Genomic DNA, 15,710 nt, shown 5'->3' with positions numbered 1-15,710 from the left:
ATGTCAATGAAACCTTTGTCTTGTGCAAGTGGTAGACCTGTGTGGCACATACATGCCTCACACCTGCTGTGTTGGAAGGTCCTGTTCCACCTCGACTCTACTGTCTTATTATAATATTTGTTGTAACTATTCATGAGAGATGTAATGCTGGACCGTTTTTTATGTAGGGAGACACTTTGCACTATCCTGTGAACCTGCAGGCAGCTGATTTAAGTGTCTTTCATCTGAAAGGGATGGTGCAGTTGTAGGAGGATTTTAGCCTCTGCCGTGGGGAGAAAGCTGTCCTTCCTGATTCCCTCCCAGCCTCTTTTTCCCCTCATCCACTGCTCCTGCTGGACAGTGGATCTATGGGGTGCTGTCATATTGGCTTGTCCCCTACCCTTCTTGGGTAGCAGCACATGTCTGTCCCTCCCAGTCACTGGGTTGGGCATGCCAGTTTCCCTCACGCAGGTAGAAGACACGTACTCTGCCTGCATCCCCTCTGTGCGTCCACCCTGGCTATCACCCAGCACTGCCGGAGGTCCAGCAGCAGCCATTCCACCATCCTCGTGGCTGGCACATGGTCATGGTGCTATGGCTCCTGCCCTGCCACCTGCAGCATGTGTGGACAGTGCCACTGTGCACACCATGGCTGACTGGCATCCCTGGCTGGCATCTCAGCCTGCCACTGAGTGCAGGGCTGGGGATCCATGCAGGCATGCCTTTGGAGAGTCTGGAAAAAGGAATTTACAGCTAACTAATTTTTTTTTTAAAGCTGCTTCTCTAATTATCATGCTAAGTGATTATCTCACTTTGTTCTGCGAGTGCCAACTGTTTAATTCCCAGAGAAGGGAGACATCTTGAATTAAGTAATAAAATAATTTTGCTCCAAGTGACAGGTTTGGTGAACAATTAATCATATAGTCTAAATGAATAAAAAAAAAATATTACAAATTCATTGCCCAGTTACAGTTTACTATGTCCTTTCTTGACATATCAGTAGAACTGGTAAATAAAATCTCAAAGGAACTTTACTTTAGGAGAAAAAGCTTTTTTCTGGTCTGTTTTGAAAATGAACAACAAATGGTACTCCATCTGTGGCAGTTGTGATTCTTCTGTGCCTATTGGTAACAATTAAGTGCAGTTCTGCCTAAGCAAAGTGTAAACTAAGCTCAATCAAATTATATATTATAAATTTTGTTCATGTATTTATGTGATGAAAACCAGTGGAGTTATACTGATTTGAGATTTCCTGGCAAAGTCATCAGCTGAAGGATTCTGACTAATGCAAATGTCAGATTCCTGGACCTAGAAAGGCTTTGGCAATTTCTTTATTATTTGTCATGTCTGAGAAAGAAATATATCCTGACTGCATTATTTTATTGATGTTCTTAATACAGCAATCATAGCAATGTTTATGTCTAAATCACAGGTCAGTGAGTCATGAGACCTGACTCTCTTTCTGGTACGACTAGAGGCTTCTTGTATATATAAAGGCTTAGAAACCAATTTTCCAATTTGTGAAGAAAAATGTGCTCATAACTTCATCGCTGATTTTTTTTTTTAGACAGTCAGGCAGGAGCTTGAACAATTCTGTGTCCCAGATGGGCTTCTCTGTATGTAACAGGACAACTGAATGCACAGTTGTCCTGACTCCATAGGTAATCAGTTCCTGCATTACACATTGGATACAAACCTGCATGTTTTTCTCTACTTAAATAGGAGCACAAGGTTCTTGGGCTGCTCTCTCTCCAGTTTCAGAGATGGATCATCACACTCATATATCTGATGGGAATGGTTTGAAGCTGCCATTAATACACATAAATTAAGTGCATTGAAAGGGTTGCTCAGAAGGTGCCACCCTGCTGCAAACATGGTACCTAATTATACTGCTTTGGAAGCAGTGGGACATCAGACATACATATAGATGTTTCCACTATGTTTTGAAGCATCATGGAAGAGGTGTAAGCTGGAAAACATTTTTCTCCTGCTCTTCTGAAGTATTTAGAGCAGGTAGTGAGTTAAGTCAGTTAAGCCTGGTGCTGTGTTGTGGTTGTTTCGTGAGCCAGCATGAGGAATCACTGCGCTGTGTCCCATTCCTGTGGTCATGCTTGTGCTGCTCACTCCTGTCCCAATCCGGGTGGAAAAAGTGCTAGTGGATGAAGGAGGTATGGATGGGTGCAGGTGCCCCGTGAGAACACTGGCAACGTTGGATTAAAGCAGAGCTCAGGCTGCCATGCTCTGCTCAGGTGGCCAGAAGTGGAGGAGCACGTGGGAGGTTTTTTGCCTTCCCTGTCCTCTTTCCCCAGCCATGCTAAACATTCTTTTATGCAAAAAGCAAGGTCAGTAGTTAAAACCAGGGGGAAATTTTTCTGCCAGTAAGAGGATTGTGCTAGGCATGAGCAAAAAGCACAGCCTTACTAAATTTTGCTATTTAACTGCTAAATTCTGCTATTTATTCTGCTAAATTCTGCTGTTTTCTTTTTGCGTCATCATGCGTCTCTTTTAAAGAAAGCTGTGAGTTGCTTGTGAACATCATATAGTCATTCATTAAAGGCAGAACTGTCTGAAGAAAGCAGAAATGGAGTAGTTCTCTGGTATCAGCTGCAGGACACAGTAGAGACAGGGGACACGTCCCCCATGCAGACATGGGAACGTGTCCCACAGAGAGTCTGACCATGCTTGTGCTCCAGGTCTGACACAGGTGCAAGGTAAATCTGGTGCCATGGATGAAGTCGAGAATATTTCAATTCCTGCAGCTTCCGCATTGATTTCATCTAGACAACCCACCTGTAATTTTTAAGGAGTAAACAAGAAGATGTCCTGGCCCATATCCTGGAGATAACCATCTTGCTTCATGGCAAAACCCAGTGTTCACGTGACTACCACCCTTCTGATGAAGACAGAAGGGTGTTACTTGCACATCTTTTTAGCCTTTTCATAAAGATCAGTTTGATTTTGAGGCAAAGCAGTTCACCTTACTTGATAAAAAATATTTCTTTTAATGTATCAGGAATAGTGTGGCCAGCAGGACCAGGGCAGTGATTCTGCCCCTGTACTCAGCACTAGTTAGGCCACACCTTGAGTACTGCGTCCAGTTCTGGGCCCCTCAGTTTAGGAAGGGCACTGACGTGCTGGAGAGTGTCCAGAGGACAGTGAGGCTGGCAAAGGGAGTGGAACACAGGCCCTATGAAGAGAGGCTGAGTGAGCTGGGGCTGTTTAGCCTGGAGAAGAGGAGGCTCAGGGGAGACCTCCTCACTCTCTACAACTACCTGAAAGGAGGCTGAAGTGAGATGGGGGTCAGTCTCTTTTCCCAGGCAACCAGCAGTAGGACAAGAGGACACGGGCTTAAGCTGTGCCAGGGGAGGTTTAGGTTGGGTATTAGGAAGAAATTTTTTACAGAGGGAGTGATCAGACATTGGAATGGGCTGCCCAGGGAGGTGGTGGAGTCACCGTCCATGGAGGTATTCAAGAAGAGACTGAATGTGGCACTCAGCGCCATGGTCTAGTTGACAGGGTGGTGTTAGGTCATAGGTTGGACTCGATGATCTCAGAGGTCTTTTCCAGCCTGGTTGATTCTGTGATTCTGTGAAAAAAAGGCAGTCACCTTTGCCAAAGGGCTGGTTCAACCATGTCACCTCTGGTTTATTGTTATGAATAATTTCCTATGTGCTTAGCTGGTGCTTAGGCCAGAGAGGGCCCTTTCAGGAGTGACCTCCAGGCTCTGTTCTGTGTCTAAGATACAACTGATGGTACAGGAAAGTGCACATTGTAAAAATTGAGTGGCAGACTAAAACCGGCAAAGTTCTTGCAACAGAATTGTATTGGATCTTCCTAATGCATGGGAGACTGTAAAGTATAAGCATCATGTCTCAGCCCAGTGTGGCCCATGCAAGAGAACCAGCACTGGCAGTTTTTTGTGCAGGATGGGGAGAGCTTCACCACCAAGAGCAGCCTGATATTTTTAATGAAGCGGGCTCCCTTTCCCAAACTGAGGTGCATCAGGCCAGCCACTCAGATGGGATATTTTCATGTAAGGTAATCCAGCCATTGGTGGCAACCATCCATGCAAGTAATCACTTGACCTGTTATGTAAGTCATGTATAGATCTTTTGAAGATGTCTGCTTTTGGGTGAGAGCCTAAATTAAGATCCAAATGAGATGTGGATATTACAGAGGCACAGTCATTTTTTATGTTTTATTAATTTCTTTACAAGAATGAACTTGAGCAAGGGAGAAAGAAAGGAAAACCTAAACGCAGGAATTTAAAAAATGCTGTGCTGGAAATTTTTACAGTAATCTTTCATTCTAACTGGTTTCTGCTGGACTGGTACAAATATAAAAGGAAAAGAAGAAAACATTAATCTGGGAAAAAAATGACAAGGCAGGCATCAACTAAAAATCATTGTATTTGGAAATGAACTAAAATGTGCTTACACATATTCTTCTGTAAGGCTGAGGATAATTTTGCTTCTCTTGAGCAAAGAATGGAGTTCTGGTGGTGAGTCATGTGCTTTGACTTAAGCATGTGATTTAAAAACTTTGGGGGAATCAATAAGGCAACATGTGATGCTGCCTTGTATTACTCAAGTATTGTGATCTTAATGCTGCTGGAGTTTTTACATAAAGGTCAAAAGCTTAGTTTCTGATCGCATATAAATCTGATCCAGTTTCAGTTTGCAGTTTACATCACTGCTTTCCTAGGTGTTGGTCTGGTTTAAAACTATTCCTGAGATCAGAATTTTATTTCCTTGCAACTTTTTCTTTTAGTCTTTTGCTACCAGTTGTTTCATAGAAAGTGGATATAGTTGTATGTGGTTTTTGGAAGGGAGATGATATATAAATAAATGATCCAAAAATATGCATGGGAGCAATTGCAAAAAGGAGACATTTGTCTGTAACAGCCAGCTCATACCCTGGCTCAGTATCCAACTCCATTTAATGAAAAGGACACTCGGTGCTGTTCTGCTGTTTTGATTCTTACCCTGTTTTAAATTACTTATAATTTAGCCATTGCACTGGGATCTGTTTTCATCTTATTTCCCCTCTCTTTTTGTTTCAGGTATTATTTTAAAGTTCAGGCAAAGAATCCCTTTGGTTATGGACCTGTTAGCTCTTCCGTCTCATTTATCACAGAATCTGGTATGGTTTGCTTTTTATTTTCATCTCAAAATTGAATTTTTAATAAGAGATGTAGAAAGACAATGACTGAAAACAGCATGCTAATAATGGTGATTATCCTGATCTTGCTGCTTTGAATTTTTTTTTTTACTTTAATTATTTGTTATCAGTTAAGCCAGGAAAATAATATGCACTCCTAATGCCACTATTAAAATGTAAGTGACAATAAAGTGAACTCTAGGGGAACAGGAGGCTGAATTTCAAATGTACAAGAATACTAACATTCAACAATACAGAAGCAATGGGAAGCTTAATATCTTTGATAGATTGACCAACATTTAGTAAAGTAGTTTCCTAATTCTGGACAGCTAAACAGTTGGAAGCAGTTGTCTCTGGAAGAAATATAGAAGGCAACAGTTCCATCGGACAGACAAAACTCTCTGCTCTTTTTTTTTGACAAGGCATGCTGCTCTTTCACAGGGCTAATAGTACATTCAAGAGCAACACCCTCTTCTAAAAATAGTATGTTAAATGAGCTATTTTTGCCCATTTCTTCTTCTTCTACTTCCATCAAGCCAGAGGCCAATGACTTCACTAAATAATTAAGGACAAATTTTTCAGTCTTTGCTTCAGTGAAAGGTCTGTTGTTTCTTGCAAATTCTGCCCTTTTAACAACATGGGGCTTCTGTGGTCTCTGCCTTTGCTCATTTGACTTCACTCTGTAGTGCTCACTTCAGAAACTCCACTAAGAACTGTGCAAGTAAGTCATCACAGAAGGGAGACAAAAATGCAAGATAAGAAAATGGTCCTGGGTAACATGTTCAGATTTTCATTAAAGGAGTAAGAAGCTCAAGTATAAATCCAAGCATTATATTTAATATTACCTGGGTGGCCAAGAAGGTCAATGGCATGCTGGCCTTGTATCAGCAATAGTGTGGACAGCAGGACCAGGGAGGTGACTGTACCCCCCTATTCGGCACTGGTGAGGCTGCACCTCAAGTGCTGTGTCCAGTTCTGGGCCCCTCACTGCAAGGAAGACTTTGAGGTGCTGAAGCATGTCCAGAGAAGGGCTGTCAACAGGCTGGAACCTAGAACAGGCTGCCCAGGGAAGTGGTGGAATGCCCATCCCTGGAGGTATTTAAAAGACATGTAGATATGGCACTTAGGGACATGGTTTAGTGGAGTACTTGGCACTGCTGAGTTAACGGTTGGACTCAGTGATCCTTAAAGGTCTTTTCAAACCTAAATGATTCTATGATTCTTTGATTCTGTACTGTATCTTGCAGATTGTTTTCCTGATTAATTGGCTACCAGTCTATGGGTCTGAATGCCTAGTTTTCCCATCCAAAATCAGTGAGCTTTAACATGTTAAGTACACTAAATTTAAAGTTTTGTTTGCAGCACTGATCTTTTGTTTGTTGTGTAGCCAAAGGTGGCTCTCCATAAGGTGGCATAAGTACAAAAACAGTTGCTAAATGCAAAGCCAGGTGGTACTGTTACAGTGATGGAATAGGTCATAAGAGAAAGTAATTGCTAATTCAGAGTCGTCTTCTAATGCAACCATAAGGTTTGAGCTGATGGGAATATTCAATAAAGAATGCCATCATAGGATCAAGCAGCTTATTGAAAATGTTCAATCTCACCCCTAGTAACACATTGAAGAGATCAGAAACCCATCGTTCTCTTTTATCAAACTTTTAAAACTTCCTAGAATTTTTCTTCTCCATTAGTAGACAACCACCATGCTTTTTCTTTGGGTATTTTGTGTATAGTAAGAGATGATAGAAACTGCAGTGTAATGAATATAGAGAAGCTAATGCATTAGATCATGTTATTTTGTTATCCTTACTCCATCTTTCTTTATTTAAAGAGTTTTTCAAGCAAGAAGCTCCTGAGGGAGTGGACACTGCACATTGCACTGCCCAGGGAGCTCCTCAAAAATTTCTGCCACTATGACAAAAAGGATTAAAATTATAAATTTCACATATTTATTAATAGCACTGAAGAACTGTGCTGAATGTGATGGATGTCTGAGACCGAGGTTTGCATGCAAGAGTTAGGTTATATTTGCTGTTGGAGGACAGGCCCACTATTTGTTCAAAAGTGTACAGTGAAAATGTCTTCCTACTCTGAGGACCTTCTGAGAAGAGGAAATGTTTCAAAGCTGGCTTTGGACTTTGATACTAATCTCAATAGAGTTTTTACAGTATCAAAATAAATATACAATCCTGTGGCAAATTTCATTAACTGAGGAAACAGCAGAATAACAAACACACATTAGGTCTGCAAATTGAAAAGAAAATGTAAGTCCCACATTCATAATGTAGTTATGTATGCTGTACTGTCATCCTGTTGAGTGACTGTATGTTTCATATTATAAAACCAGATTTGGAAAAAAAATACTAAATTTTTTATTTGTTTTATTCTTCTAGACAATCCTCTTCTCATTGTCAGACCACCTGGTAAGTCTTACTCTGTTGTTTCTTTCATGAAGTGCATAAAATCTGTGCAAAACAGTTAGAATATAGACGTTAGAAACTTTTAAACATGCAGTTTTAGTTACAGTTTTAAGCAGGTAGTAATTCATGGGACTAATTCACAAAACATTTTTTGTCTTAGGACCCCTTATTCTGTTTTCTGAAAAGAAATCTTGTAAAGCTATGTTCGAATAAGCATTTGATTTTAGTCCATCTTTCTGCCTGGTACAAAGGCTTAAATTGCTTAGTATTAAGCATTAAACTCTATTCCTTCTGTATCTCTGTGTCCTTCAGTTGCCTAAGCATAGCTTGAATAGCAGCATCAGGTTTTTGTCTCTCTAGTTCTTATGTTCATCTATAAAAATCATCATGCCCTTATAAATGCTGAAAAACTCACGGATTTGCTACTGACCCAAATGATACGCCACAAAGCTGATGAGCTTTCGAGATTGTTGAGCTGTTTCCAAATTTGCAGTAAGCTAGTTCAGCCCCTAATCAGAAGATCTGATTTCCTGGTGCTGGGACTAACCTTGCTGATGTGAACATTGGTAGGGTAACCCCAGGCAGTACGTGCTCTCAGAAGAGATGCAGAAGAAAACCCCCTCATAGTTATTATACACTATACTCTGTCAGCTTTCCTAAGCAATTAAAATGCTTGGTTCTGAAGCTTTTTTGCTACAGTGTTTATGAAAACAGTGTCCAGCATTTCCCTTCCTTGTCTGTTTTATTTTACTTGGGTTTTTTTTCTGTGTCCTCTCAGAAGTCTCTGATGATGCACAGGTATTGCAGAGCACACTATGTCTCTGGTAGTCAGTGTGAGAGGCCTCTGAGAGTGGTGACCCTTCCAGACACCTTCAGCTTTTTTGCTATCCATTACTTTGTTGGTCTGTACAAAGAATGGAGGCTTTGGAAGGTGATGGCTTTTGCACTTGTAGTTTCTTCTCCAACTGGACAAAGAGAAAATACTTCATGTGGCCGCAGTAGTAAAGACAGACCAAAAAGAGATGGCAGAGCTCTGGGAACTTGTGGAAATTAAGAGATTCTGAACATCCAGTGCAGGTCATGCTAAGTTTATCCTTCGGGATTTTTGGAGGTGGGCAAAAGTGATGGGCAAAAGCAGATTATTCACAGCAACAAAATTGCATTCAAGAAATCGTTTACTGTTTTATGCTAAAGATAAATCTGTGGCTAAAATCCTGTAATCCCTTCACTGTGTGGCTGAGTAAAATCAGTACAGTTAACGTTTCTATTCACACCAGTGGAGTTGTAAGGATTGCTGATCACATGATAGTGTTTGCAGGATTTGGACTATGTGCCTAGTGAGAGGGAGGAAGAATGACTAACAGAAAAAAACTTTCAATCTCATTTGTAAACCACCTCAAAATAGCACAGTAAAATCAGGACTTTGTGCTGTAGCTAGAGACAAAAATACCAATTATCACACTGGAAACTTTTTGTATCGTTCTGTATACATTACTACAACAGCAATTTCAAAATAAATTATATTGTCTTGTCTAGTATAAAACAAACATTTAGGTAAGGCAGTAGGAACATTTAGTCTTTTGCAATACAGTTAAGCATTCTCCTTTGCAGCAGTGCTCTGAACAGAGTTCCCCAGGAAAGATCTCACTTGTTTGTTGTTGAAAACTCATCTGTTTTGATGTAATCTGAGAAACAAAACAGAAAAGTACATTTGTGATATGATCTTTTTAACCAGATAGCAAGAATCACATCTCAGGCTGTTACTACAGAATTCTTAACATCTGTTCTTCAGTACTAGGGTTAAGTTTTGTACTTAGTCTTAAAATGCAAGTCACTGTCAGACCTGAGATTAGGCCATGCTGAGGAAAGAAACTGTAATACTAGGTAAAGAAGAATTCTTATTAAAACGAATGAGACTTTTTACTTAAAGCTGTGGTTCAGTACATGAAATCATGTTTTTTAATCAATTTAACAGTTGTCTACTGCCTACAAGGGATTTAATCAAGTCCCTCTCTTCTCTTTTTTTAACAGTATTTGTTCTTGAAGTAGTATTTCTGGATATAGAAAAGTTATGCATTAATCTGCTGCAGTGTGTCTTGTAAAACATATTATTAAATGTTAACCTCAGCAAAACTCAGATTGAAATGCTGAAGTCTGTCTCTAATGTGGAATTTATTATTTTCCCCAAGGCGGTGAGCCTATCTGGATCCCATTCACTTTTAAATATGACCCCACCTACTCAGACTGCACTGGCAAGCAGTATGTGAAACGAACTTGGTACCGCAAGTTTGTAGGAGTGGTTCTTTGCAACTCCTTAAGGTATAAAATTTACCTCAGTGATGATCTGAAAGGTAGGCACCAAGATTAATTTCTTGAAATATGATTACTTGCCATCTCTGTCTTCTCACTTTCTTCATTTTATATGTGAAAGAATTGCGTGACGGCTCTGTGGGAGTCCTTCTCTTGAGAAGAATTAATGCTAATGCTTATATGGGTGTATTTACTTTCACATGATATATTCAAATGACTAGTATAGTTGAAATTCTCTCCACCCATCACCTATGGTGCAGGGCCCATGGACTTGCAAAATAGGGTCTACTCCTTATGGAGCTGTAATCCATTTATTTTCCATAATTTCTTCTTCAATACTCTGAAGGTGGCATTCTCCCTCTTTCCAGCCGCTGTTTGCTTATTGGTAATACTGTGTTTTTCGCTGTAACATTCCTCCTGCTTTCTTCCACGTCTGTTTTCCTGGTGGCAAAGAACATCCCAAACAAAAGTATTGCTGAGTTAAGTAATCTGTCTGTATCACCCTTCAGACACCTTCTACAGCATTGGGGATAGCTGGGGAAGGGGCGAGGACCACTGCCAATTTGTGGATTCACACCTGGATGGAAGAACAGGACCTCAGTCGTACATTGAAGCCCTGCCCACCATCCGAGGTACAGCAATGGGGGAGTGGGATGCTGGCCAGGTGCCTGTCATCCCATCTGTAGGATTAAGGGGTAAGGAACAGAGCACAGAGTGGAGCGCTGTTCACAGCTGCTGGCAGCTCTCTTGAATAGTCCAGCTGATGCAGTAGGTGAAAACAAGTTATAAAAGTCCCAGACAGCTTGAGGGTGGAGAAAGAAAGACAGACAGAAAGAGAGGGGCGTATAAGGCAAATGCTTTACAGGAACAAAATGCAAAGACAGAAGGAAACAATTGTATAGGTCTGTGAGATGTTTCTCTTAATGATAAGACCTGCCTCATTGAATTGAGGTACAAAAACTCTTCCATGTGCCAAGAAGAACCAGCAACATATTTGAAAATATGGCTTTTGTGAATGGTTTCTAACCAATTCACTCAATGCAAAACACGAATGAGTATGTCTAGTGACTTAAGGTCAGTAGTTTTATTCTGGCCTGGTAGATAACTCTCTCTGAGTGAAAATTCTCACCTTGAAGGAGCTCCTCTGAGTAAACTGCTCAGCTCATGTAGCCAGGAAGGCAACAGCTTGCTTCACAAAATGAAACCAGTCATGAAAGTCAGCCAATCTTTTCAGTAAGTCTGTTGGTTTAAGTTATTCAGTTAGTGTTAATGGTTTCTATGTTAAATTATTTGTTGATATTCTTTTGATGGTGGCGTTACCAGGAAGAAACTGAAAAAGTCACTGATACTAATATATCACTGGGAAGTAGCGTATTTCTCAGTTCAGAAGAAGGATGATTAATCCAGATGTGTATAACTAGGTCTAGGAGACAGAGAGCACGCAAAAGTTATATTATTGGCACAAGCCATGAATATTTCAGATGTTCCAATGCACGAGCTATGTGAACAAGAATGCTGCACCTCTTCTAATGCTTCAAGCAGTCACATTCTTTCTGCAGATGAAGAAAAAGGGGAAGGGAGAGCTTAACTCAATATTTACTGCATGAAATGATACCTTTTTGTTTTTTGAAAAGCTGACACTTCCTGAAGCCCTGTGAGATAATATGATTTGATGGTATTTTTTTGCCCCAGAGTCCTTTATATATTTAAACTGACTTAGAAACTTCATAAACACAACTGAAATATGCCCACCTTTTGGGGTTAAAGGAAGAAACTCTTTGGCAGACCATAGCATTACACAATAGTTAAAGAGATTTTGAACAGTAAAACCAGTCAAAGCTGCAACAAATATGAAGAACCAGAGTTAGATCATTCAAGAAAGATCTAGACCAAATACCAGGGCTAGCCAATACCCTGTTGACATAATTGCCTACCAGACCATTTTTAAGTTTTCGTTTGAGTTGTGAGATTGACTCTCACTGCATCTGTTGCTCTTGTTAAATTACTGTGTCTTTGTTGTGGAATACAAATTGGTGTTTTTCTCCTGACAGGGTACTACCGCCAGTACCGCCAGGAACCTGTATCATTTGGACGCATTGGATACACAACACCCTACTACTATGTGGGCTGGTATGAGTGTGGTGTGCCCATCCCAGGAAAATGGTAGCAATCTGTTTTCCTGTCTTAGGCAGACCATGCTTTTCAAATTATTTCTACCAGAGGACTGTGAGCAACTGATTTGGAAAAGAAAAAAAAAAAGAAAGGTAAATGAGGCAAACCAGTGAAAACCAGCTGCTCAAGAAACCCTCGTGAAGCCAAACATGAACATCCTTTACCAGCCTGTATCTGTGGTGCTGCTTGATTTCTGCTTGAAAGCAGGGATAGGATATAAGTTTGGTGTCCTACCTTCCTTCTGTGTCTTTAAGGCATAGAGAGAAGTTTGCAATATGTGCGGCCTGTGAAAACCAGAACTGTATTAGCCATGAAAATTTGAAAGTTTCTTATATCTTACGGGAACGACCTAAGCATGCTGTGCTTGCTTAATGGGATGCTAAACTGTCCTTTCCTCCCAACGGGGCTCCCCTATGCAATCATGCCATGTAACTGGCCACCCACCAAAGGCAATTTATTCTCCTGAAGACTTACCCTGTGGGTTCACCCACTGCTGGACTAATCACCAGGTCATTCACAGTGTAAATTCACTGTGAGATATATGTGTATCTATATCTATATAAATACAGTACTGTACATCTGCAAAAGTACTGTTTAGAGATGCTGAGATTTTCTTGTTCACTAGATAAATATGTTTGGAATTTTTATGTAAAAGGTGCTGTTAATTCTTTGAGATATTGCTATGCACAATATATTAACCAAGGAAAGAGCTATATTCTTCTTGTGAGTACTGTTGATGTAACATTTGAATTACTGATCAAAGACGTGTGTCTCACTTCCTTGGCAACCTTTGGACTGGACATTCAGTGGGAATCTACCCCTCTATCTATGTTAGAGTGGCACTGTTAGTCCAGCAAAAACACATACACAGCAGTTTATCAGCATCAGTTAAACTTTCTATCCTTTGCTATTTAAAAGTTGTTGTGCAACTTTTCTTCAATCCATTCTCATCTTATTTTGTATGTTATTTATTCCTTGTCAGTACCTTTCACGTTACTGTGCAGAGGCATAGGATGAGTAAGTTGCAAATTAGAAACTGCTTTTAACTTATTTGCCCTCCAAAAAGAAGCCCAAGTCACCAACACAGGAGTCAACTAGCAGGAAGCTCATTTGACTATGGTCCATCCTAAGGACAATTGGGATACACTTCCTTTGCAATACTACTGAAATCTCTTCCAACCAAATCATAAAGCAAAAGCTGACATGAATAAAAGGTATACCTGGGGAACTGATCCATTCTCTGGTTCCTCTCTCACTCTTGTTCCAGCTTAGATGTAGTGTAGTTCTAACAGCTTTTGAGTTTCTTCCTGTAGTTATTTTAAATTGTATGGGGACAAAAAAGGTACTAAAGTGATTAAAAGAGCATTTTCTTTTTTATGGTGATTTGGGTTTTAACATTTTAATTATTCTCACATACTTTTTCTTCAGTACAGTGCAAAATATATGGTCTTGAAGTATAACTTTTTTCCCTAATAAACCTATGATACGTGGTTCCACTTCTGTTTCATCCTTTCTGGTCATCTGTGTCATGTAATCTGACAAAGTGACGAATTGTTAGCTTTTGAAAAGTCCTCCTTGGGAGAGGAGTAAGTGTCAACTTTTTCTAAGGGACTGGAAGCATGTGAATGTGTTGTTCTGTTTTGAAGATGGTTAGCAGTTATCATGGAGTTACCAATAGAAAATCATGCCTGACCTGCCTGATCATATTCTTTGTTGAGACGAGTTCCTCTGTGCAGACGGGAGAACAGTGAATGTCATAGACTTTGGCTTGTGTAAGGTGCTTGGCATGGTCTCCCACTGTGTGTCTGTAGCGAAATTGGTGGAATATGGCTTGGATAGTTAGACTTTAGAAATAGTGGGTATGAAATTAGCTGCGTTTTGAGGCTCAAAATGCAAAGTCCAAATGACCGCTGGTTGCAAGTGCCACTCCCAGGGCCAGTGCAGGATCCAGTACAGTCTAATGACCTGGACAATAGGATGAAGTGAATAGGTGGAGTGCAGCATCAGCAAGCTTGCTGCTGATACTAAACTGAGGCTGGGGAGTGGTTTATGTGCTAGAGGGCAGAGCTGCTCATCAGAGGGACTTTTATGCGCTTGAGAAATGACATGTCAGGAAACTGATGCAGTTCAGCAAAGGAAAGTGAAAAGTCCCACATGTTGGTCCTTGCAGCAGTACAGGCTGGGGTGACTGTCCAGAGAGCAGCTTTGCAGAAGAGCTGCATTTCACCTTCAGAGACTGCAAGTAGATTTTGTTTCGTTCATCTGCAGAGACATGGTTCCTTCATTCCCTTCTGGAAATACTCTTGGGGTGGGACAGTCCCATTCAGGTATGTCATTATGGGTGAAGAGCTGAGATTGTTGTTTTTTCTGCAGCCTCAGCGGGGGAGGAACTGGAGGGTGCTGGGGCAGGGATGGAAGGGCACTCTTCCCTTCCAGTGTAAATCTTCTATGAGACTAAACCAGCTGGGGCAGAGTCAGCAGTGGGGCACAGCAGGGAAACACATGAAGTGCAATGGTATGTAGTCTGTTCCCTTCACTTTGAGGTCTAGGTAAATTATCTGTGCGATTTGAGGTGATGTGATTGACACATTTGCATCCTTTGCCCCATTTGCAGGGTAAACATATTATTGTGATACTAGCTAGTTTCTTGAAGAGATGGTACTCATCTTGGTCAATGTTCACCTAAGAGGTGGTGGGATTACAGAGGTGTCTAAAGACCATGTGGGTCAGGAAGGCCATGTCCCATCCAGATCTCTCTAAGGCCCTGTCAGTGTCCTGAGCTGTGAGCTGCCCTCCCCTTTCCTTCCCTACTTCCCTGCTGTCCCCATGACACACTGGTCCTGCTCTGCCACCATAGGAGAAGCAGCACACCCGCTTGGAGATAAATCTCATCTCAATTGAAATAGCTGTACAGCTTTGTGACTGCCCTGTGTATCAGGGAATGTTGTACAGCTCCAGATGGTGCTAATGGGAGAGGGATGGGTCTTTTCCTCTGTCAGCTCTCCTCCCATGCCCCTCTTACTGGCAAAGCCACATCTACATCTGGTCTTCAAGCTCTTGGCGCCAGCTTAGAGAATGCCATGTCCCTTCAGAGGCTCTGAGGGGTGTTGCGCTACCCCTGCCTTCTTGTTGAAATGATTCTTGAGGGAAAAGGATGGAGGAGAGGGAGGATCCCCACAGAGAGAAAATTCATACAGCTTGGCCTGCATTGCCTCTGATCCAAGTCTCTGAGGGGTGGAGGGATGCCAGGGCCCTGCCTGGTGGGGAATTGTACAGAGTTTAAAAAAAAGGGAGAAAAACACAACGGAGGAAGGGGTGGGGAGGAAAAGACAAGCAAAGAAGCTGCTCAAAGCATTGTCTGACCCTGGTCAACTCCAGATGCTAATCTCTGATCACTGTACCATATTTTTTGTGAGAATTGGGATTTCTGCCCCAAAGGCATCAGGAACAATTGCCAACATGTGACATGCCAAGGGTTCTTGGGGGCAGCCAAAGCCCAGCATGTGGACCCGGCATGTGAACAGAAGAGCTCTTTGGTGATGAAGGAGGCACTGGGTGTCACTTGGAAAGATAATAGAAGGCCTTCGTGGGAGGTAACCCAACCCTCCGAACAATGTGAAATGATGCTTGTGGTTCCTCCCTACAGTTTGCTCTCCACAAAACCCATGT

General features: G+C 41.3%; 1 protein-coding gene across 1 annotated transcript in view; it reads left to right on the top strand.

Moving 5' to 3' along the window:
- Positions 1-13,537, top strand: part of FNDC1 (fibronectin type III domain containing 1) — a 67,592-nt gene extending 54,055 nt beyond the window's left edge. The window contains exons 16-20 of the mRNA XM_032684189.1: positions 5,042-5,121; positions 7,533-7,562; positions 9,749-9,910; positions 10,379-10,501; positions 11,921-13,537. Coding sequence (XP_032540080.1) covers positions 5,042-5,121; positions 7,533-7,562; positions 9,749-9,910; positions 10,379-10,501; positions 11,921-12,036 — 511 coding nt within the window. The 3' untranslated portion in view covers positions 12,037-13,537. The remainder of the gene's footprint in view (positions 1-5,041; positions 5,122-7,532; positions 7,563-9,748; positions 9,911-10,378; positions 10,502-11,920) is intronic.
- The last annotated feature ends 2,173 nt before the right edge of the window (positions 13,538-15,710 follow it).

The sequence above is a fragment of the Chiroxiphia lanceolata genome, chromosome 3 (genome assembly GCF_009829145.1).
Source record: "Chiroxiphia lanceolata isolate bChiLan1 chromosome 3, bChiLan1.pri, whole genome shotgun sequence".
In the NCBI taxonomy this organism is placed as follows: domain Eukaryota; kingdom Metazoa; phylum Chordata; class Aves; order Passeriformes; family Pipridae; genus Chiroxiphia; species Chiroxiphia lanceolata.
Note: the sequence above shows the minus strand (reverse complement) of the source record. Positions and strands in the feature narration are given on the sequence as shown.